We start from the raw sequence: 24,394 nt of genomic DNA, 5'->3' as shown, positions 1-24,394 counted from the left end.
CCACCAAGATGTTATATATGCAGATAGCATTACTAGCAACTGTGTTGCCTTTTGTTACTTTTGTGTGAGTTTTTGTTCCTCCCACCCACTTTTTATTAGACAGGGGTAGATGTTTCTTCTATATATGCCCTTGCATGTTGATACGGTTATACTTTTAAGTAAAAAGTGTTGATGATGAGTTTAACTTCTATATGTTGATAATGAAATTCCTAATGCAACTAATCCCATTTATAAGCAGCGTTTCACCAGCTTGAACAACCTTGTACTTATCATGGTACATTTATTTTATCTCCACCTATATTTATTAATTCAATAATATAATGTACTTACTAAATAATCCCCTTTTTATTTTTGAATATCTTTACAGTTTGAAAATAATAATGTGATCGATAAACCCAAAAGAAAGTTCTTGGTTTGGCTTTTATCAAGATGGAACCTACTCTCAAATTTTGCCACCGCAACAGGTAATATTATTTTCCAATTTGCACCTTTTAAACTCAATAACCATGTTATATATTGGGAGTAACAATATATATTTTCTTTTTTTGGCAGACTAATCTTTATCTAGAGGATACGTTTGGATTACAAACATTAGATAAAGCTGGAGAAGTGAAGTTCATAAAGTTACCAGGAATTCACCTTGGAATGGATATTCAAGAAATACAGCAATATCTTGCCCCATATTTCATATTTGATTGAATAAAGCTACTGCTCAAGTGGTCCACTGATTAAAAAAATTCTTGTTAAGGACAATGGTGTTAACAAAAAGTACTACTAATTGTCTTCATGCTATTTTTGAATTTAAGGATATGACCTTTTTAGAAGAATATATTAGTCTAAATCAAGTTTGTTAGATACGAAGAATTTAAGGATTTTTAAGTTTTTTGTTATATTAATGTAGCAAGTCCGGGGCTATAGTTAATACTTAGCACGTACGTGTTTATTTTATTTTATTTTTTTTGGTTACTCAACTGTTTGGTGAGATTTTCATCTGGCATTAACACTTCTCAATGATTAAAAAGGATACGGTGATAGGGAAATGATAAATTTAATGATTGTCTTGAAAATTATAAGTCACAAAAGATAAGTCTAAATATTGCCCCTTGGCTTGTACGTATATAGTAGGAGTAACTTATTAAGACGTTTCAATAATGGCTTATAATGCTTATAAATCTCATAAGTATTCCTTTTGTTTCAATTTATGTGTGTACATTATTATTTGGGGAATCTACAAGGTTCATCTTTGACCACTAGTTTCTTAAATATTTTGAAATATAAATTATTATGACTTATAATACTTTGTATGTAGTTTTCAAATATGTAAATTCTATGTTTTTAAAAAAAAACTTAAAAAATTGATTTATGTCTAGTTTAATGAAGATTTTGACCCTCGTACTCCGAATCAAACCACATGAATCGAAACAGAGAAGATTCATAGTGAGATTCAATGGGGGATTAGCAATAATGCGTTTAGCCGTTTCTAAAGAAATATGTACAAATTTAACTCAAAATATATTGTATAAAATTTGTATATAATTGATAAATTGTATATGTCAACGTAACCCACCTTTATTTTTTGCTGATATTTATCTTCGGACAGACAAAGCAAAAAGATTGATTCTGCATAGACCAATAAGTGAAAAAGAACTTGAATAAAAATAGTGATGAGTTCTTATTCTTCTCTTAATCTCATTTGTCGAAAGCTAAGTAATTTCTAGAGAAAAACAATATCATGGTCGTACGAGGAGTGTCGTTGTCTTCTTGTTAGCAGTGGGATAGGGAAACTGTAAGAACTGAATTTTCACTATCATGGTCACGTTTTAATGATGCTATGTGAGAGGTGTTAAGGAAGTTGCAGAAACAAAAGAAACAAAGAAAAACATTTGAAACTTGTAGCTTAAAATAAACTATAGACGTTTGTGTGACTATAAATCATCTCATTCAAGATTAAATAAAAAAAATTAAAATTAAATTACTTCTTAATATATATAGAAACGTCATCCAAATCCATTTTTTTAATATTATGATTTACATGGAACACTCAATATTTCCTACATGAATTTATACTATTAGTAGTAGCCACACATGGTACAATCCTCTATGCATGATTTTGGACTAAAACAAGTGTAATTATTGCTCCCGGTCCTATTTATTTGTCACATTTGTTAAAAGTAGTTTTTTCTAAATAAGAAATACTTAGATACTAATTCCAAAATTTACCCTTACTATTCTAATAAATCTTCTAGGACAAACTTAAAGAGATTGAGAGATCAAAGAATAAAATAGGGAAATCTAATCAAATACAACTTTAGTAATTAATAATTTTTTGAAGGACGTGAAAAAGGTCAAAGTGACGGGTAAATAGGACTAGAAGGCATAAGGAGTATATAATAGTAACAACTTTAGCCACATAAATTGCTGTTGTCTTATATATGTCCCTTTGACAGCAGCTAGCAAGAATACGATTGTACAGAATATGATTGTACCGGATGTGCTGCAGTGAATGGGACTGCTCCTCCCTCTTAATTAGAGATCTCGAGTTCGAGTCCTGGGTATGGAAAAATTCTTGGTAGGGAACGCTACCCCTGAATGGGGCCTTATCCGGCGCGAATTCAGATATAGTCGGGCTCTAATGTGAATACCGGACACCGGATAGAAAACCAAAGAAGAAAATGACTTCATACATGTGTATCATGCATAAACTTTGTAATGGACAGATCACTGCAAGATGCTGACAAAGTTAGTTATTTTGGTACTGTTTTTAGCGCAACTTGGAGGTACTTGGTAACTTTGGGCGCTCTCACATAGCACCAACTCCATTTGAGGCCAATATTGAGTATCTTTGAGGATGATTAGCATTTTGGTTCAATAAGAAACGTGTAAAACATTTGATGTAGACTTACCAGAACAAACAGTAAATAATTGATTCTATCGCCCAACTATCACTAAGACTCCACTATTTATAGTAGAAGGTTTTATTCAGTATAGACCAATTTTTAAGAGAAAATAAAGAAAATGAAGAAAGACAGTATCCACGTTGTAATGGTGCCATGGTTAGCATTTGGTCACCTGCAGCCATTTTTCCAACTCTCCATAGCCTTAGCCAAAGAAAAAGTCCATGTCTCTTTCCTTTCCACTCCCAAGAACATTAAGAGACTTCCTAAACTTCCTTCCAACATAGCACCACTAGTAAATCTAGTGGAGTTCCCACTGCCATCACTCGATGGGAGCCCTTTGCCTGCTGATGCTGAGGCTAGTGTAGACATTCCCGCTGATCAAATGTTGTACTTGTACCAAGCTTATGATCTCCTTCGAGAACCCGTCAAAAACTTCATTGCTGATAAAAAACCTGATTGGGTCATCGCTGATATCGTCCCCGATTGGGTGGCTGATATCGCTCGTGAACTTAACATTCCCCTCCTTAAATTCAGTGTCTTCACTGCTTCTTCACGGGTCTTCTTCGGGCCCCCAAAACCTAGAGCCCCGCCCGGTCAAGTTAAAAATGGATCAAAGCCATTGCATGAACTTTTGACATCACCACCACCATGGGTGGATTTCCCATCGATGGTTGCTTTCCGGAAATATGAAGCTCTAGGTCTAATTTCTGTCCTACGTGGAGAGAATGAATCGCGCGAAACTTTACTGGGATATGCTGCCGTAGTAGAAGGCTCATGTAGAGCTGTGGCTATACGTACTTGCATGGAATTTGAAGGTGATTACTTGGATACATATAACAAAGTCGCAGGTAAGCCAGTGATTCCGATCGGTTTGCTACCACCGGAAGAATTACCGGCGAATGAAAGAACTCTTGCTTGTCAACCAATTTGGCAGAAGATCTCTAAATGGCTTGACGAACAAAAGCCAAGGTCGGTTGTGTTCGTGGGTTTCGGAAGTGAATGTAAACTTAGCAAGAATCAAGTATATGAAATAGCAAACGGAGTACAACTCTCAGGACTACCGTTTTTGTGGATACTACAGAAGCCCAGTTGGGCTCTGAACGGCATTGATGCTTTGCCATCAGGTTTTAGTGCTGCAACGGAGGGGAGAGGGTTGGTGCACATTGGCTGGGCACCACAGAAGGAGATTCTTGCTCATCCGTCCATTGGAGGATCCCTATTTCATGGAGGATGGGGTTCAGCCATTGAAACTTTACAACATGGTCATGTTCTTGTGGCGTTGCCTCTCATTTTTGACCAAGGATTGAATGCAAGATTGCTAGTAGAAAAAGGTGTGGCAATTGAAGTGAAGAGGAATGAAGAAGATGGATCGTTCAGTGGAAATGACATAGCAATTTCATTAAGAGAAGCGATGGTTTTAGAGGAAGGGGAAGAGCTTAGAGCTCGAGCAAGAAAAGCTGCTGCTACTTTTGGAGACCGGAAGCTTCATGACTCCTACATCAAAAACATTGTTGAGTATCTGAGAAATAATGCTGAGATGAAGGTTTAGTCATCAATCAGCAAATTAGAAAAGATATTGTGTTCTGAATGCATGTCAATCTAATTATACTAATATTTTTCCAGCTTTGTACGCATTGAAATAACGGACAACTATGTATTCGAAAAAAAAAATCAAAACTATGTATGGGTTGCAATAAATGAACTACTTCGTTGTTACAATGATTGATTTTTCTTGCACTCAGTTAAAAGTTATTAATTCCTCTTTTAATTCGGTCTGATAAATGCAGACTAACGGGCGACTCCTGATGTGATAAGTATTTGTGATCACATGCCCCCGAGTTCCTACACAAAACAATAAGGGCATGGTTTGATGTATTTTAGTAACGATAATCATGATATGAATAACCTTCATTTCATCCAATGTTTGGTCACAATTTCAATTTCATTATATTAATATTAATATATTAACTTATAAGTTAATCTTGGTATTATTTTATATTGGATCTCAAGCGAAAAAATAAAACAGGAAAGTTCGCCTCGATTTGATACCACTCTCACAGCCCGCACCAAACAATATTTTACCCCTAGATGTCCAGTCAACTGCTGCACCTCAATGTATTTCGGGGAGAACCAGCTAGCTCTAGTTTTAAGTGGCATATCACCCTTAACCACAACTCATCTACTGATTCTTCAACCTCAGTCGATTATTACCTTGTAACGACCCGACCGATCGTTTTGAGCTTTAGCGTTCCGTTCAGTGGTTCGAGGTCTTGAGTGGCTTCATATTGTGCATTATGACTTGCGTGTATGGTCGGACTCGATTCAGATGTTTTGGGATTGATTTGGATGAGTGATTCTCATTTTAGACGCTTAAGTTGGAAATGTTGAGCGGGGTTTTGACTTTTGTGAAAACGATCCCGGAACGGTGTTTTGATGGCTCCGATAGGTTCTTATTGTAATTTTGGACTTGGAAGTATGCCCGAAATTGAATTCGGAGGTCCCTAGGTTGATTTGGCATGTTTTGTCGAAAGTTGCCAATTTGAAGGTTTAGAAATTCCTTAGGTTTGACTATGGTTTGGCTTTATGGCTATCGGGTTTGGATTTTGATTTTGGGACTTGGAATAGGCCCGTTATGTTATTTGGAACTTGTTTGTAAAGTTTGGCGTCATTTCGAGATGATTTGATAGGAATCGGACTTGTGGTTGTGTTTTTAGATGTTCTTGAGTTTTAATGTAAAATTTCATGTGTTTTGATGTCTGATTCGTGGTTTCGGATGTGATTTTGATGTTTTGATGGCGCGAGAGAGTTCGTATGATGTTTTTAGGCTTGTGTTGATGTTTGGTGTGGAGCCCCGAGGACTCGGGTGAGTTTCGGACGCGTTTCGAAGTGTTTGAAAGAGTTTCACTTTTGCTGGTTTTAGAAGGTTACGCAAATGCGAGATTTTGTTCGCATTTGCGAGGTGGAAGATCACATTTGCGAGTTATGCTGGGAATTGTCAGGTCCGCATTTGCGAACACATGGTTCACATTTGCGATGGGTGCCTGGGCTGGGCTAGATCGCATTTGCAATCATAATGGTCGCTTTTGCGAAGTGTTCATGTTCGCATTTGCAATAAAATCGTAGCATTTGCGACGTTGGCAGGACTGCGATGGATGTCGCTTTTGCGATCATTCTTCGCATTTGCAGGGTTTGCAGGTCGATTGCGACACCTGCGCCTAAACATAAGGGCTGGAAATCGGGATTTTAGTCTCATTTTCATATCCTTGAACCCTACATTTTAATCCAATCCGATCCGAAATCCGAAATTATTAGGTAATGTATAAATACTACATTTTAATTTCGGATAGTCAGTACTTCCTTTACATCTTCCTCCAAGTTATTACTTTTACAATTGCTAGATTTAGCTATATTGGCACCATAGTACTCTCATAATTGCATAAACATGAATTTTTCTAAATGTATTACCTCTTTTACAAAGAAAATATACATAGTTTGCAACTTTGAGGCATAATAATACGATCTGAAATCCGATCCGATCCATACTTTAAAATCCGATCTAATCCGATATAATTCGGATCGGATTCGGATTGCATTTTCTAGAATCCGGAATCCGAAATCCGAAATCCGAATCCGAAATGTGCTAAATTCGATCTGATCCGATCCGTGCACAGCCCTAACTCTACCGGGGTTAGCCTTGATACTTACCGAGTACTGCTGTGGTGTAATCATGCTACGCTTCTGCACATCTTTTGTGCAGATCGAGGTACCCCTGAGCGTGCCAGTCGTTAGTTAGCTGTTGGAGATTTGCTACAGAGACTTCAAGGTATACCTGCCACTACGCCCGCAAGCCTCGGAGTCACCTCCTAGATGCTTCACTTTGTTACTGTTTACTACCATTCTAAACAAAGATGTATTTGATATTCTTAGCTACTCTTAAAAAAAGCTTATGACTTCGTACTATCGATTTTAGGATATTGTATATCTACGGATGGTTGTCGGCTATGTATAGCAATTACTGGTTCATGTTATGGTTAATTGGTTTAAGTCTCTTAATAACTCAGTATGTGTTAGGGCCATCACGACATCCTAAGTAGGGAATTTGGGGTCATGACATACCTTCACTTAGTTTCACCCACGAGGAAACACGAGATCTAGTGGTCGAAAGGCTGTTCCTGCCACCTACTAAACTGGTGGATCAGAAAAGCTACCGAGTGTTAATAAAAGCAAGTGTTAATAAAAGCATTACGGCTGGAGAGATGGCCAAATGCCATAAGGGCGACGGGCATCAAAAAGAAGAGTAAATCTCATCGACTTTTTAAGCACGAACCATGATATGAAATAAGTCGATAAAGCATAATCCAATTTCAAAAATTCAAAAGGGTAAATGCACAATATTTGAATTACCTGAAGATCTTATTCTACATATTATCACCAACTTCATCCTGGTCATGGATGGATCACCCAAGTTTAGGTCCATAAGCAATGACAATTTTCCTATGAAGACTCTGCTTTCGCTACGGCTCAGGTGGAGGCGATAGCTCTGAAAAGTCTTACTTTACGAAAGTATGGTCACCGGTGGCTAATACCTTCTCGAGACTATCGAACCTGAAATCCACTTTCCATCGCTCTTTTTAGGTTGGCATAATATAGAAAGAGAGTGCCAAGAAACAACACATACCTATCACTTTTGGAAGGTTTGGAACCCTTACTCAACATAGGGTCCAAAAACCCGACACCTAGCTTCTGGTATTTGAACCAGTTACGTCGATTGCTGAACCTGACTTTACTTTGACGCGTTGGCCTTTCCCTATATCTTAATTAATCGGAAGAGTCAGTGGCTATCCTGCACAGGAAGAAGTCAACTCTTTCCAAAAGGCAGGATGTGAAGTAAGTATTTGTTGAAAAAGAGAATAGCATGAATGCTTTTTCTCACGGATCCGAAGATCCCTATTCTCGAACTCGATCAATTGGTTATATTCCTTTTGCGAGGAACAATTATTGAGTGAATGTTTTACTTCTGCCCAATAGACCCCCCTATCCTTATCCATCAAAAAAATGCTATTGGTATTTTCCATTGCCAATATCCTATTTATCATCGATGACTCCAAGGCTATATTGTGAGTCGGGGGCCAAGGCTCCGACAGGACCTGGAGCCCGAATAAATCTTCCGATGAGGAGTTTGAAGGGCCCGGAAGAGGAAGTCCTTGCCCTCCCCCCACACTCAAAACCAAAACAAAAGAGAAAAGATCAGCCAAAAGAACATCTAAGCGAGAAAGTAAGTAGATCCGGAGAAAATAGAAAAAGAAAGAGATGAAAAATATTAGGAATAAAAGAATCACACTCCTTTTTCTTTTTGTTGAACGAGAAACTAGAGTCAGACTATTGTTGAATGGCTTCAGTTTACATGCGACAGCCATCCATTTACCACACGAAAGCCCACATTTTTTCTCAGCTTAAAAAGCCGTCATCAAGCTCGTGATTGCGGGCAAAGTTCAACAGCGAAATCCTACAACAGAACATAGCCAATAATAGTATTTACCATATTCAGGTACTGCCATAACAATAGCTGAACAGTAAAATCCTATGATAAAATCAACAATTTCAAGCAATACTCCCACTGGAACTAGCACCAAATCTCCACCTCCACGACCGAAGCACCGAACCCCAGCCTTCCTCCAGGTCCCTGCAAAAAGTTAGCAATACCCAATTTAATGAAAACATGTCAGAAAATAAATGAACAAGCATGAAGAATACAGTCCAAACTGCTTAAAAAGCAGTACTTAGACAAGAAATTATAACCTGTACTTACAACATTGACTTTTCAGGGCTATATTTTATTGCAGCCATCATCATAGTAAAGGATTTTTTTACAAAAAAAAAAAGATAAAAGTATCTATGTGCTTTAGCCATATAACTTGTCATAGTCTTACATCCTTTTGACAGCAGCTAGCAAGTACACTTCTTACAGCTGCATCATGCATGAACTTTTCCCTATATAAAGGGATGTTTATCCCTTACCACGCTATACAGACAAACATAAAGCAAAAAGTTTGACTCCGCAGAGACTAACAAAAGCAGAAAAAGAAAAAGAACATGAGTGGAGATAATGTTCACATTGTAATGGTGCCATGTTAGCATTTGGTCACCTGAACCCATTTTTTCAAATCTCCACAGCCTTAGCCAAAGGAGGAGTTCAGGTCTCTTCTTATCCACTCCCAAGAACATTAAGAGACTTCCTAAACTTCCTCCTAACTTAGCACCACTAGTAACGTAGTGCAGTTTCCACTACCATCACTTGATATTAGGAGTCTTTTGCCAAAAGATGCTGTCTCAACTTTGGACTTCCTTCTGATATAGTTGAAGCAAGCTTATGATCTCCTTCAAGAACCCGTTATACGCTTCATTGCTGATAAAGATGTGATTGGGTCATTGCTGAATTCATTCCCACTGGGTGGCTGATATTGCTCAAGAACTTGACATGCCCCTCATTAAATTCAGTCTTCATTGCTGCTTCACGGGTCTTCTCCGGGGCCCCAAACCCCGGAGCTGCCCCAGATAGGGTTCGAGATCAAAGCCAATACATGAACTTTTGACATCAGAGCCACCATCAGTGGATTTCCCATTGATAGTTGCATAACGAAAACATGAAGCTCTAGAACTAATATATGCCGTATACGGAGAGAACGCTTCGACCCGAGCTTTACTGGGACATGATGCCATAGCAGAAGACACATGTAGAGGTGTGGCTATACGTACTTGCACTGAATTATAAACTGATTACTTAGAGACATGAAAAGTCAACAGAAAGCCACTGATTCCCCTTGGATTGCGACCGCCGGAAGAATTACCAGCAGATGAAAGAAATCTTGCTTGTCAGCCACATTGGCAGAAGCTCTCCAAAATGGCTCGATGAACAGAAGCCAAAATCTTCTGTGTTTGTGGGCTTCGGCACTGAATGTAAAGTTACGAAGAATCAACTGTATGAAATAGCAAACAGAGTTCAACTCTTTGGACTGCCATTTCTGTGGATGCTACAGAAGCCCAGAACGCTTTGAACGACATTGATGCTTTACCATCAGGCTTTGACAATGAAAGGGAGAGGGTTGGTGCACATTGGCTGGGCACCGCAGACGGAAATTCTAGAACATTTATCTATTGGAAGATCCCTCTTACGTGCAGAATTTGGTTCAGCCATTGAAACTTTGAAGCACGGTCATGTTCTTGTGGTGTTGCTCTTTGCTTTGACCAAGGACTGAATGCAAGATTGCTAATAGAAAAAGGAGTAGCCATTAAAGAGAAGAGGAACGAAGAAGATGGATCTTTTAGTGGAAATGAAATCGCAATGTCATTAAGAAGCAATGGTCTCAGAGGAAGGGGAAGCGCTTAGAGCTTGAGCAAGAAAGGCTGCTGCCAATTTTGGAGACCAGAAGCTTTATAACTCTCTACATCAAAAACTTTGTTGAATATTCGAAAAGTAATGGTGAGATTAAGGTTTAGTCATCAACCAGCAAAGCACAAACGATTTCTATGTGTCAATGCATTCAATCTCCAATCTTAATCTACAACTGTATTGCCAGCTGCTCACCAATTCCCAAGTATGTATCACACAAATTATGCATTTCCTTTTCTTAACCTTTTTTTACCATCCTTACGCCCATGCAATCCTTGACAGTGAGGTAGGTAAGAATATTCAGTTTTTTAGGATGCACCAGTTATATTTTAAAACATGCGCCTATATTCTATTCTAAGTTGAAGAAATTGTTTGACCCAGTTCAATATCTATCAACTAGCTAAACTGCCTTTCTAAAGTATCAAGGATTTATTTTCACGGAAGTGTAAGGGTTGATAGCTCCTATAATGTTTAAGATGCACTATCAAAATATTACATGATCACCCCTTTTTCGCCAAACAGCACAAGCTTGCATAAGATACTCACAAGCTACAGTGTCACTCATTCCTCAGAACTGTACACATTCCTCAAAACTGCACATTGTGTTGAGTATATGCAAAAGACATCATCAAGAAATTTCTAACCTCAAAGGTAAGACATCTTCTATCCAGCGAATCACTGAGTCCATGGATCAGCCAGTTTGCCCCCATGTTGCTTAATTATTCGGGCTGCTTGCAGAAGAATATCCTGCTGTGTTGAAAACAATTTGTCTTTGCTCTATATTCATAAAAGACAATTATTAGATGAATAAAGTGAAACCCATAAACAAGATCCATGAGCCTCCTTCCGAAGGGAAACATTGGAAGCATAAGCTGATCAGTGATATAATTGCACATGAAATCCTCAGATACACAGCGAATAAAACATACAATTCAACGGAAAATGATCAGTGAAATAATTGCACATGGAAATCGTCAGATACACAGCAAACAAAACAACTTAAAGATTCAATGGTAAGTATCATGTCAGCATTTGTTCCAAACATTTTGTTGTGTATCAATTACAGAAATCAAAGGCAGACCTTAGAAAAAGAAATGGCTTTTGTCCTTTTTTATGTCATGTGATCAAACATTGAGGTGCCAGATAGGGCTCTGGTTTGGAATAACAAGGAAATGCAAAGGCAGTGTAACCTAAATAGGTTCTTCGAGTCTACCATGATCACTTTGTCCTCAGAAATCCTTACTATCTATCAATGATTGTCTCTATTCTACCTATATTTTCAACTTGTTTATCCATTAAATTTCCTTTTATTTTCGTTCTTTTTGTTTTTTCTCTTGAGAGGGGATCATGCGGGTCTATCTAGGTTTCGGCAGACACCACCATAACTGAACTTGCAGCAGCAATATCTCTCCCTAGGTGGCAGAATAACTCTTATTATCAGTGTTTTGGATAGCATACCTACTTACTTTATGTCCCTCTTCAAACTTCCAGCTAGTGTTCAAAAACAGCTTGACAAACTCAGATGTTCGTTCCTATGGGAGGGCAACAGTAAAGAACATAAATTTCACCTTGTGAAGTGGGCTAAGGTAATCCTCCCTAAGTCGCTTGGGGGACTAGGGGTCAAGGATTTGGCTTTACACAACAAGAGTATGCTTATGAAATGGCACTGGAGGTATAATAAAGAAGGAATGGCTTTCTGGAAGGAGTAGTCCAAGCCAAGTATGGTTGTGACAGCCATTGGTGCTCTAGTTTTGCTAATACTCCTCATGGTTGTGGGCTATGGAAGGGCATCAGGTCATTGTGGGATTCTTTCTCACTTAATACATCACTCCAGTTGGGCAATGGTGAACATATCCTATTCTGGAAGGACCTATGGATAGGAACTACCACACTGAAAAATGCTTATCCAAGAATGTTCTCACTTGCGTCTAACCCAGATTCTACAGTTGCTCAGAATTGGGCGGAGAACTCATGGTGCCCTCACTTAAGAAGAAACCTGAATGATTGGGAGATTGAGGACTTGCTGGCTCTTCTTGGTACTCTACCAAATTGCTTCAGTACAAAGTTCAGATTAGTGGAACAAACTTAAAGTGGGGACAACGAGGGAGGGGAGGCTCTTTTTCAGTCAAAGAAAGTTATTTTAATCTGAGCTCTAATAAAGTATTGATTGATCGATGGCCGTGGAAACTTATATGGAAGACGAAGCTCCCTCCAAAGATCAGTGCTTTCTGCTGGACTGCTCTACATGGTGCTTGCCTAACTCAAGACAACCTCATCATAAGGAATTTCCAATTAGCCAACAGATGTCATGTGTGTCTCTGCGACTCTGAATCGATCAATCACCTGTTTCTACATTGTTCAGTTGCAACTGACCAATGGTCTATGTTCCTCTTACTTTTTGGACTGCATTGGACTATGCCATGCAGTGTCAGGGAAGCCTTTGTGTGTTGGAGCTACTGGGAAGTTGACAAATCCATCAAGAAAATCTGGTCTATGGTTCCTGCTTCTATTTTGTGGTGCGTATGGACTGAGAGGAATCAAAGATGCTTTGATGGTATTTCAACTGCCAGATGTCAACTTAAGGCTAGATGTTTAGTTTTCCTTTTTAGTTGGGTTAACCATACCCCTGTATATAATCCTGACCTCTTTTTGGAATTTATCAGCTCCATAATCCTCTGATTGTTTTTGTCTACATTATGAGCTGATACTTGTCCTACTTTGTAATTCTGCATCCTCTGGATGCTTTTGTTATTAATATACCACTTACTTCATCAAAAAAACCATAACTGAACTTGCTCCAATCAAAATTTGAAGGAGAACACTTGCTATCAGAAGTTCAAGGATCTATACACTTAAACAGATATTATCAAGCTCTGAGTGTCGTTCAAGTATTACATGACTATTATAAAATAGTTGAAAGAAAGTTATCTCGTATTTCAGCATTGAACACTAGATAACAACAACAACAACAACAACTACCCAGTAAAATCCCACATAGTGGGGTATGGGGAGGGTAATATGTACGCAGACCTTACCCCTACCCCGATAGGGCAGAGAGGCTGTTTCCGATGGACCCTCGGCTCAGAAAGACGAAAATAAAAAACAAGAAAAGAGAATTCATTAGTAACTCCAGCAGAAACCGTTATAGTAACAGAAGCATAAAAACCAAAAGATGAATGACATGCAATAACAGTAACCAGAGTCTAAGGCCCAGGTCTAATATAAACAGCAAGAATAGTGTGGGTTCAACATAAACTGCAAGCCATCTAAGATCAACCCTAATCCAACCCCGCCTCACCCCGGTATGAAGTAAGGAAAGCTCTACTAACCCTATCCTACAACCCTAATGCTTGACCTCCAGGCCTTCCTATCAAGGGCCATGTCCTCGGAAATATGCAGTCGTACCATGTCCTGCCTGATCACCTCTCCCCAATACTTCTTAGGTCTCCCTCTACCTCTTCTCGTACCCACCACGGCCAACCGCTCACACCTCCTCACCGGTGCATCAAGACTTCTCCTCTGATAAATATTGTGCTAGTATTTAAAGTAGACATGAAACTCAAGCAACAAATATCAAATGAATTCCATTAGGAAAGACCGAAACAGAGAAGGCATACCGCATATCTTAAGTTGCACCCAAGAGTCAGCTCTGCATATGTTTTTTCTATTTTAGACAAGTAGCAGTATGGTGCCTCTTTTTCCAAGAAAACACTTGGATTAGATCTGAGCATGTTTTTTACATCATCTGAAATCTGGAGAATCTTATCGAAGTCTTCAATTTGGAAAGGAACTGTAGTAACCAAGGCACGCCATAGAGCACGTGATTTATTCACAATCACCTGAAATTTGCACAAAACAGTCTGTCAAATTCTCCTCCTTTTCTGTTGCTTCCGTTTCTTTACTTTTAATTTTTTAGGGCCCAAACGGGGGAGAGAGGGAGGAAACTTCAACAAAGTAAGAAATATCAGAGCCAAAAAAACTCAAGGTGTTAGAGATCCATAGATTAAGAATCTATATGATTATTTTTCACTTTCACATAAGATAGAGAAATGAATTATATTCAGCTCCTTTACAAAAGAATTATAGAAAGCTCTCTCTTAAGTGATCCATTGAAGTATCCAGCCGCATAAAAGAAGTATGCATATAGACACAGTAACGCTAAGATATGTTTGAGCAGATTTGCCACTAAGCAACACTAGTCACAATACCAAGATTCTGGATATCTGGAAGTATCTGACACACTGGTTCAATAGAAGTTAAGAAGTGGAAGCTGCCTTCAATTATAAGAAGCTATCCTGCTGAGAAAATAACCTATAAGATCTAATTGACACATGATCCAGCACGGCCAGCAAAGTTTCAGATATACTTGGGAATTGAACGTAAGACTAAAAGCAATTTGTGAACCCCCTTTGCCACTACAATAGTATCTTCCTTTATGTCAAGGGGATTCCGCAGTTTATATAAGCAAATAAACTTGTTTTTGCTTGCGCAATATAATTTTCAGATGAAGGGGATTCTTCAATTGAACCCCCTTGGTTCTACATAGATACGCCCTTGTTCAGTACCATGCAAGTCTAAATTGGGTAGAGATCTAAAGTAAAAGGTCTCTCAAAATTGTAACCTCCCCAAGGAATGAAGCAAAGTAGTAGAGCATCAAATAACTAAGAAAACCTACCTGGCTGGAAAATAGTGAATTTGGGACAATAACGGGAAACTTTTCTGCAGTCAACAATGATGTGGTGGTGAGCCCCATTTCAACCACTTGACCTTCCACTGATCCAGCCTGCAAAAGTAGGTAGCTGTTAAACAACCCATGGAATTGATTAAATGTCACATGTTGTCAGAAAAACAGGAGTTGGGTTCTGACTTCTGGTAGATCTATTCATTGGGAACACAATTATAATTGTTGTTGCGCAAATATTCTTTTTATTCTTAGTTAGATATCATTTTATCATTAAACCAGCTTTCCAGTCATAATTATTTGTTTCTTGTAATTAACTTCCAGTCATAATTAAATATCACTTTCTTCTCTTATCTTCTAGTTATCATGATCAATCACTTTTTGTGGGTCCATCTGTCCTACTAATTGCTTTTTGACGCACATATACATCAGAACTAGACCGGTGATTATTCATTCAAGTTCAGATAGTGAGCAGGATTGAGTTTGAAACAGGCATAAATGTATTACTCCCTTGCCTGCCTCAACCATCTTGCCAGCATAAGCGTAAGTCCTTAGCACAGTCTATCCGTGCAAATGTTGCTACACGAGAATACTTATAGTGGAGCTGACCTGACTTGCAATACCGCATATATATTAGAATATATCACTCAACTAAACACTAATTCCGCCAACTAGGGATGGATTCAAGATTTCCGCTTTTCCACTCAACTCCGTTAGGATCACGTTCAACACCGCAAGTCTTCATATACTTAGCACTTCATTTCATATCTTTTTCAGTCTTCCTTTCCCTTTAACTACCTCATTATTACGACATCATGCCAATAGATGCATCTCTAGAACTTGAATAAATAGTTGATATACAGATTACAGTGTGTGTTAAGTTATAGACCCAAAAAAGAGTGTGTTTAGTTGGCCTTCACACTGTATTTTCATTATCCATCATTATGTCTGACACTAAACAATCCATGATAGCTGTTATATACTGAATAAAGGCTTGCCATGTACTTCTAATCTTTGCATAAATCATTCCAACTCCTTAGATACTCGCAATAAAACAAAACAAAAAGATAAATGTTGATACCGATTAAGAAAACTTTTGACATACTTTTATTGTGTCGCCAACTGAAAAAGGTTGTGAAAGCTGTACAGAGAGTCCACTGAGAACATTACCAAGAATGTCTCTAGCAGCAAAAGCAGTAGCCACCCCTGCATTATTTATAAATGGCAAAAATGAAGAGTGAGTTGGAACATAAACAAGTGATAATAAGTACAATATTTTATAGTTTTCCAGTTAATGATTGCCCACATAGCATTTTCATACATATATACCACCATAAACTAATATGTTATCTATCAATATCATTGTTGACATGATTGCTACTATAATGCAGAAGTATTTATACCTCATAACAGGGAAACTTATTTAGTACCCTAACCACTACAGTATTAATGTTTTTTTTTTTTTTAGGTAGGGGGGGGGGGGGGGGGGGGTAGGGGGGGGTAGTAAGTAGAAAATTGGGTAAGATAAACTAAAGTGGGTGGCCTTAACTGGACGGGTCTGGTAATTATCTATGACTCTTTATGGCCCTCCAGCACCCAACATTTTTCCCGGATACAATGATTTGAAAAGTTATGCACATGTCCACCAATAAGCAAACCTGTCCTCTGTTTTATATCACATTTTTTGGTTCCATTCCTATTCTTGGGAGCTATGTTGCTCGGACTCAGGTGCGGGTATCGGATATCGGTGCAAATCTAGAGGTCGGATTCTTTATCACATAAATTTTAGAATTTGGAGGTATGGATCTGAGTGTGGATACAAGTGCCAAGATACAAACAATAAATGTATATTATGACATATAAAGTATATACTTGATTAATTAAAGTTATTGAACTAAAATAAATAAAATTTAATTCTTTATAACACCTACTAAAATTTTATTCACAAGATATCTCCATAATAGCAAAGCATTCAAGTACTTTATATAATTATATTATACTAGTTTTAGGATACGCGCATTGCGCGTATATTTTTCTCAATGAGTATAAAATTTTAAAAATCACACCAATAATATCAAACTATGTGATCCAGTTATAATATAAAATTTTACAAAAATATAAGCTCTTGAAAATGATTAATATCGATCCTATTTAGCCAATTCTTTTTTTTTTTTTGATAAGGCCTATTTAGCCAACTTAAGAAAGTGAAAACTATGTCTCACAAAAGTATTCTAATGCATTATTATAACTTCGATATGTGAGTCGTGCATTTTCTTTTGAGTTATATTTAAATATCATGCAACAATACTACTGTCTTCATGGCCTTAAAGAACAAATATTATTTGCTCAAGTACCTAATATGAATTTCATCTTATTCATATTGGAACTCAAATCGAAAAATACAGAAATCATACGGAGACTCCAAATTGTAGATTTGGTTAGTACACAAAATTTATTGGGTAATATTTGAACCCAACTATTTGTTTCTAGAAAAAATAAAATGATTGTCATAGAGACTAAGGCATAAATTAATGTTTTTGTTATTTATCCAATGTGAAGTGTACCATGTAATATTACTTTCAAAAGGTTACGTCCATTAACATTTCATGTAGATTTAGAGTGTATTCATATAATTACAATAGCGTTTAAAATATATATATTTTTAAGCATACACATTTTAAGATTTTTTTGAGTTATAAAATAGAATAATAGTTAAATAATTAAAAATTATTAGTTGGTTATTTGAGTCCAACTGATTGGATATTATCTCACGTAACTAACAACTCTAAGTGTGGTATAGGAGGTATTTTTCGTAATCACCAAGGGAAGTGGATCCTAGGATTTGCAGCAGCAACAATACCTGGAACAGCAATTCAAACTGAATTGCTTGCCTTGCTCAAGGGATTAATCATTGTTGTACAACAGAATTTCAAACACTCCTTATTGAAACGGATGCACAGGCCATACTTAACTTGTTCACCTCACATGCAATGCAATACACTAATATCCTAAATGATTGCAGGTTCTTACTCCGACAACTGGATAGGCCAACTCTCAGAAGTGTCTTTCGTGAGCAGAACTGTATTGCGGACAGTCTAGCCCACTATGGAGCCCAGCAGAAAAAGGAATCCTGTATAATGTATAAAAGCCCACCACTTTTTGCAACATCTTTCTACCAACAAGACCAACAAGGACTACTACGTATAAGGTTGATAAAGTCTTCGGCTAGGTTATGCAATAGTAATAGTACTAGTTCCTCTACTACTGTAACTCGTTTTGCTACGGATGCTTTAGGTTTTACTGCTTTTTCTACAGTTAATGGTTCTTCTATGGGAACCTCTAGTTTGGCTACTACGTTTGTAAATCCGATGCCTATAATGCATCACCTGAACTGCTCCACACGAGCTTGATCTTTTATATAAATATATATATATATATCCTTTCCACCAAAAAAAAAAGTCTCACGTAACTAACAAATGATGTTGTTGATATATATTCTTTTGTATCATTTGAATGACTTTGTCATGAAAAAGATCTTATTACTGTTAATACTATATTTATCACGAATGTCAACCACTTGCTCATACTCATAATTAATAAGCATTACAAATCACTTTACACATATCTTAGCAAAATATAACATATTTGATTAACGTGATAATTTTTCTTGATTTCTTGGACGGTGATAATGCTCTAAATATGATTTGTGAGGAAAATAGAAAAGATTTATATGTAATAAGGTCACGATTAATTTTTAGTCCTATATTAAGAATTCCTACATAATTCAAATAAGGAATACTCAAATAATCAAAACTTTAGGTGATTTTAAATTCTTAAATATGAGGGAAATAATTAAATTACAATTTTGTCCAATATAACGATTTTGTACAATTTTGTTCAATATAAATTTTATTTTTAAAGGGTAAAAAAAGGCGAACGTCATTTCGCTAAAGAGCTTCGTGCTTTTAATATAGGGGAATTACCAGCTATGTCCATTTATAAGTAGTTCATTACAAAAATTGGCCAATTCATAAAATATTACTAATATTAGCCAATTAGCTATTTGTAGCAAAATTAGGTCAAATTTTTGCTTTTTTTAGTGGGTGTTATTAGAATAGATTGGGTACATCTTAAAGAGTTCGAATCTCAGTTTTGGGATGATTTGGTGAAGTTTTGAAGTGGTTTGAATTGAAAATTCGAAGTAAAAATCCAACATGAAAAAAAAGTTGATATGTGTATCACATTGTGTATCATTTGTGTATCACATATGTATCATATTTGTATCAATTATGTATCACATGTATATCCATGTATACCTATGTGTGAGATACATGTGTGATACATGTTTGATACATGTGTCGCAGAAGAACTTTTTTGAACTCGATTTAATTACGAGTTTTGATACAAAATCACATCCGATCTTCCTCAAATTTTGTATATTGACTTATCCATATGTTTTCAATGAATTTCAACTATGCCCATTGAAAAAAGTTCCTTTTTTGCTTAGATTTTTGGAATATTGTATTTTTTTTGGTATTTCATCACCGTATTTGCTACCTCATCAATGAAATTTTCTTTCCGTCTTGCATCTAATGTTGCTAATCACGCTTAAAAATATGGAAGGAGATTTTTGCATGTGATTCTTTGAGATAAAGAACCTTATTTATTTAGTTTTTCAATTTTTATATGTGCTTGGCTAGTTTTGGTAAGTTTATGACTAATGGCTAGAGGTTGGTAAGTTGAAACTTATATGGGACATTTGTGTAAGTTTCCCTTTAATATACTATAGATATATGACATAAACTCAAAAGTCAAACAAAATAGCCAATCAATCTATACTTCTTGGTCATAGATGTAGTCAAAGCACCCAACCCAAGGTAAGTTGACCAAATCCCGTGTCGATCCCATACCCACACCCATGTCATGTCAACACAGGTGCAACAACAATTTTGAAGAGTCCGAGCAACATAGCTGAGTCAGGATTCTCGAAGCTTATACAGCATGTGTAGGCTGTAACAACAAAATGAGTAATGTGTTCTTATGTAGAATGATGGGGAAATTTTCTACACACTATGTTACAAGATCTGGTAAAAGATGAATCATAGCAGTTCCCCACATACACAAAAAGTAAATAGATACAAACAATAATAACAGCTACAACTGGAGACACCAAAGAAAAAATGTTAGATGATAAAATTTCAAGCACTGAAAAAGGACAAAGAAGTTACAGATTTAGACTACTATGAAATATGAATAAAATGATGCTGATGAGGAAAATGAGGATGAGAAGGAGCAGTTAGGCCCTTCCCTTAGCTTAAAAGATGGGATTATACTAGAAATGTAAAAAGATGTGCCTCGTGATAGAACCAAATGAAGCAACCATCAAATATTCTACTGATTATGCATGTCTTCCCTTAGCTTAAAGATTTTACATTAGTAAGATTCCATGGTTAATTAGTAATTGGAAAAATCCATTTGCAACAAATGATCTATTGCACACACCGGTGAGAAGGTGTGAGCGACTGGTTGTGGTGGGCTCGAGGAGAGGTAGAGGGAGACCTAAGAAGTATTGGGGAGAGGTGATCAGGCAGGACATGGTGCGTCTTAGGATTACTGAGGACATGGCCCTTGACAGGGAATTGTGGAGGTCGAGCATTAAAGTTGTAGGTTAGGGGGAAGTTGTGGATATTTCTACAGCGCACTAGAGTGAGACTAGCCAGTTAGGAGTTAATCTTAGGAGGCTACTGATCAGCTACTGATGCAGGGATTTATCTGTTGGATATTAGTATACCTCCCATCCTTTTCGTATTTCCTATATTTCTTATATTGATGTTATTCTGTTATTTTATGTTATGTTATGTATTTTATGTTATTTTAGTATGAGTCTATTGATAGTATTAATATATCGTCTCTTGTTGCTGTCTTGAGCCGAGGGTCTCCTGGAAACAGCCTCCCTGCCCCTCAGGGTAGGGGTAAAGTCTGCGTACATATTACCCTCCCCAGACCCCACTTGTGGGATTATACTGGGTTGTTGTTGTTGATCTATTGCACACACCATTCCTCAAATATAACATCCAATATTTAGCACACTAAGCTGATCTTTTGTTTTTCTCGCTCACAGAACAAGGCAGGTGGGAACCAAGCGAAGAAAACTCACCTCCAATTCCACCAACAGTCAGAATAGATTGTACGGCTACTCCACAAACTTCAGCTAAAGTCATTAGCCCAAGGATGAAGAGGCCAACGGAAGAGATTCTGTCCAAAGTTAACAACCGATCACGGTCACCTTTTTCAAGGCTCTTGACAACCAAAGCTCTGCTGATCACATTTGTTTTCCATCGCTGTAGAAACCAGACAAATGAAAGAATAGCAGCACCTCTCCAAGTCTGAAGAAGGTATTGCGATGCAACAGTGCTTGGTGCCACCATCACCGCGCTGCACACATATATAAATCAACGATAAAGACAATTGATAGAACATCAAACCTAAAGCTAATATGTGAAAAAGAACATGTAAGAAACGTATTACTAACATCTGTGAAAATGCCATGAAGGTGATCAAATATCGAACGGGGTCCTCCATAGCACCCCAAATACTTTTCTCATAAGGAACCTGGCCCCATATTGAGCTTCCAGGCAGCAAAGCAGCTGGGCCTTGCATTGAGTACTTGTGAAATCTCCTCAAAAGCCTTGGCATCACGATCCAAGCCATCAAGGTACCAATTAAAGTGCCACCAACCGGAACAATTACATCTCTCAAATAAGGGTGTGCATCAAGCACTTGTTCAACATAAGGAGTCATTTCAGAAGATGCCTCTTTCGCCTTTTCCCCGGTATAAGTCACAGCATCTATGGTTGTTTGCCAAGCTTCCTTAACCTTACCGATCCATTCACTTCCACCGACACCACTTGTATCCATATCAGACCCAGTTGCACCAGCTGAAACATCTGAACCCTTAAGAATATCTCCTTTACTATTAACAGATGATGAATACCATCGACTATTCCATACGGGGCTAGTCCCAACAATTGAGATACTTCCCCTCAAACTTTTATTATCAAATAGCCCACTAATGTATGGAGTAACCTGACTGGGCCCACAAGCAGAGTGTATACCCCTCATATCGAAACATTTGGGGGCAGCATAACTTTTGGAATAAGCGGGTTCTCTAGCGTAGTGGTTACTATTTACACAAGCGAATGAAGGTCTGACATCAATCTGATTAGCTAATCTTAAAGAGGAACTGAGGGTTCTTGTCAAAATTGAAAACCTAATTGCTGCCATCAACAAATAGAGTCTGACCAGCAAATTATGTCTCAAATGAAATCTTTTTAACTCCAACCTTCAACGTTCATCTTCAATCTACAACAAGTATTAGGACAAAGTAACAGATGGGTTAAAAATAAATAAATTTCAAAATAATTCATATACTGTACATATATGCATTATATATATGTATATACTAGCTATGGTTAACACTATAGAGGCTTGAGGCAGAAGTATATCGCATTTCAAATTAGACCAGGCACACCAATAAAGACAAAAATAACAACATGATACCTATTAATTTAAGGACCAGGAAAATTACGTTGGCCCTGAGTTGATGTGGTAGCTTTCAATTCAAGAGCACAGAAATCAAGATAAAGCCAGCCTATACTGTCAACAAATTCAAGATTTTAAACATAGTTAAGGCAAGCTTGCCCCATTTGCAAGGTCTATTCCATTTCATCAATCTCATCATACGTTAAGTAATGGATCGGAGCAATGGTGGTTATGTTTAAACATATTGAAAATTTGCATTCAGGTAAGAATGAGAAAGCAACATCATGTATATATTACAGAAGTACTTTTATCATTAGAAAAGCAAAGAGGACATATCCAGTATCACCTATAGTATGAGCCCAAACATCATGTAACTTGTAATTTACCTCAAATGTAGAGGAAGCTAAAGCAAAATACTTAGCAGGCACATCATTTAGAGTTTATTAATACATGTAAAGTGACATAAAAAATCTAATATGGTTTTTTCTTTCTCTTTTTTTATGAGACTGGTGTATGGACCAGCTTGCACCCCCTCAATTATTCCATAGGGTACCTTCAATCTCCCACCAGCACAAGTACCGGGTACCTATGCCGACCAAGGCTTAGGCCGATAAAAAGAAATCACCTAGTGTTTTTTGACTCCGTGATGTCCGAACCAACTTAGGCATGCCTCAACTATTCCACCGGGTACCTATTACCTCCCAACAATACTGTATAATTTCCTCCACCAAGGCTTAAACAGATGGGAACAAATTACCTAATATTTTTTGCCTTCCCTAGAATTTGAACTCGAGAAATATGGTTCTCCTTCCCCTTCATTGACCACTAGGCAACACCTTTTTTCTTTACTTTAACCATCTGTATTTAAGTTTCTCCTTCAAGTTTATAGTGTCTGCAAATCCTTTCCTTTAGAACCGTGTAAAAACGTTTCAGTTTTAGATGGCATAGTCAACTGCGCACGGTCAGTTGATTTAGGCATATTATCAAACAACCTTGGTGCATCAGCGACCAAAACTGATACGATTTTTCTTCATACGATTGAGCAAAGCTAATACATATGCAAAATTTGCCAATAAACCAAGTACTAGGAGAAGAAAATTCGAATGGAACTCACCTGAAAGAGCAGTAGAAGCAACAAAATCAAAGTACAATTAGTACAAAAGGGACAAATAATGTGTCAACAGAAAAAATACAGATGGAAGGAAGGCTCAATTATCAATTTAACCTTAAAGGTGAAAGCTCTGGATCAAATAGGTGAGGGGTAAAACAGATAAATGAATAAACAGTAAGAAAAAGGTGACTTGATGTGCAAGTATAGGTTTATCACCTAGGGTGAGACTGAAAAGACTATGAGCCTTTTAAGTCCAAAAATAATAAATTGCTCTTGCCTAGCTTATTATTTCGTAAAAGTGGCGTGTGGTAGCCACTAAATAAGGTGGTATTTATTTTTCATCCACCAATTCTAATGTTGAGCAAAAATAGGCACTCCTCTAGTAAAATTATTTTGAAAAGACAGTTTTACCCTTTCTTCTATTCTTATATTCCCAAACCCTTATTTTATACGTTCAGAGACAAAATTTAAGAGCCAAAATTTCAGAGGCAAATTTCGCTCCCTCAGTATCGTTCCTTGCATGCAAATCATTGTTCGATTTTGTTCTTGCCGAGCGATTCTCAGTAGTTTGTTGCAGTTAATCTGTTCTCCTTTGTCATCTTCTTTGCATCGAACCAGCGAATTGGTATGTTTTTTATTTTGCTTTTATGCATTTTCTTTTTGTATGATTGTAATCGCGATCAATGCTGTGTTTGGCATCAAGTATGTGTGAAATTTCAAAAATAATGATTATAACTTGATTGAGTGTGGAATAAGTAGCGGATTTTTGTTAG

The 24,394-nt window shown here is 37.3% G+C and overlaps 2 protein-coding genes across 5 annotated transcripts; one reads left to right on the top strand and one right to left on the bottom strand.

The window, feature by feature from the left end:
- On the top strand, nucleotides 2,962-10,168 carry LOC109231082 (putative UDP-rhamnose:rhamnosyltransferase 1). Of its 2 annotated transcripts, XM_019396631.1 has the most exons (2): nucleotides 2,962-4,053; nucleotides 10,004-10,168. In XM_019396631.1, the coding sequence occupies exons 1-2, from the start codon at nucleotides 3,016-3,018 to the stop codon at nucleotides 10,151-10,153; spliced, it is 1,188 nt and encodes a 395-aa protein (XP_019252176.1). In that variant the 5' UTR covers nucleotides 2,962-3,015; the 3' UTR covers nucleotides 10,154-10,168. The 2 variants fall into 2 exon arrangements, with proteins under 2 accessions (XP_019252176.1, XP_019252175.1); XM_019396630.1 differs by lacking the exon at nucleotides 10,004-10,168 and having other exon boundaries at nucleotides 2,962-4,619.
- LOC109231081 (mechanosensitive ion channel protein 1, mitochondrial-like) lies at nucleotides 8,145-23,863 on the bottom strand. 3 transcript variants are annotated; one of them, XM_019396627.1, is made up of 8 exons: nucleotides 23,625-23,863; nucleotides 21,501-22,330; nucleotides 21,126-21,403; nucleotides 16,074-16,174; nucleotides 14,963-15,070; nucleotides 13,905-14,126; nucleotides 10,932-11,064; nucleotides 8,145-8,580 (listed from the first exon to the last, which is right to left on the bottom strand). In XM_019396627.1, exons 2-7 carry the CDS (start codon nucleotides 22,250-22,252, stop codon nucleotides 10,963-10,965), a joined length of 1,563 nt encoding a protein of 520 aa, XP_019252172.1. In that variant the 5' UTR covers nucleotides 22,253-22,330; nucleotides 23,625-23,863; the 3' UTR covers nucleotides 8,145-8,580; nucleotides 10,932-10,962. The 3 variants fall into 3 exon arrangements, with proteins under 3 accessions (XP_019252172.1, XP_019252174.1, XP_019252173.1); XM_019396629.1 differs by lacking the exon at nucleotides 23,625-23,863 and adding an exon at nucleotides 23,268-23,439; XM_019396628.1 differs by lacking the exon at nucleotides 23,625-23,863 and adding an exon at nucleotides 22,529-22,618.

Source organism: Nicotiana attenuata, chromosome 8, assembly GCF_001879085.1.
Source record: "Nicotiana attenuata strain UT chromosome 8, NIATTr2, whole genome shotgun sequence".
NCBI lineage: Eukaryota > Viridiplantae > Streptophyta > Magnoliopsida > Solanales > Solanaceae > Nicotiana > Nicotiana attenuata.
Note: the sequence above shows the minus strand (reverse complement) of the source record. Positions and strands in the feature narration are given on the sequence as shown.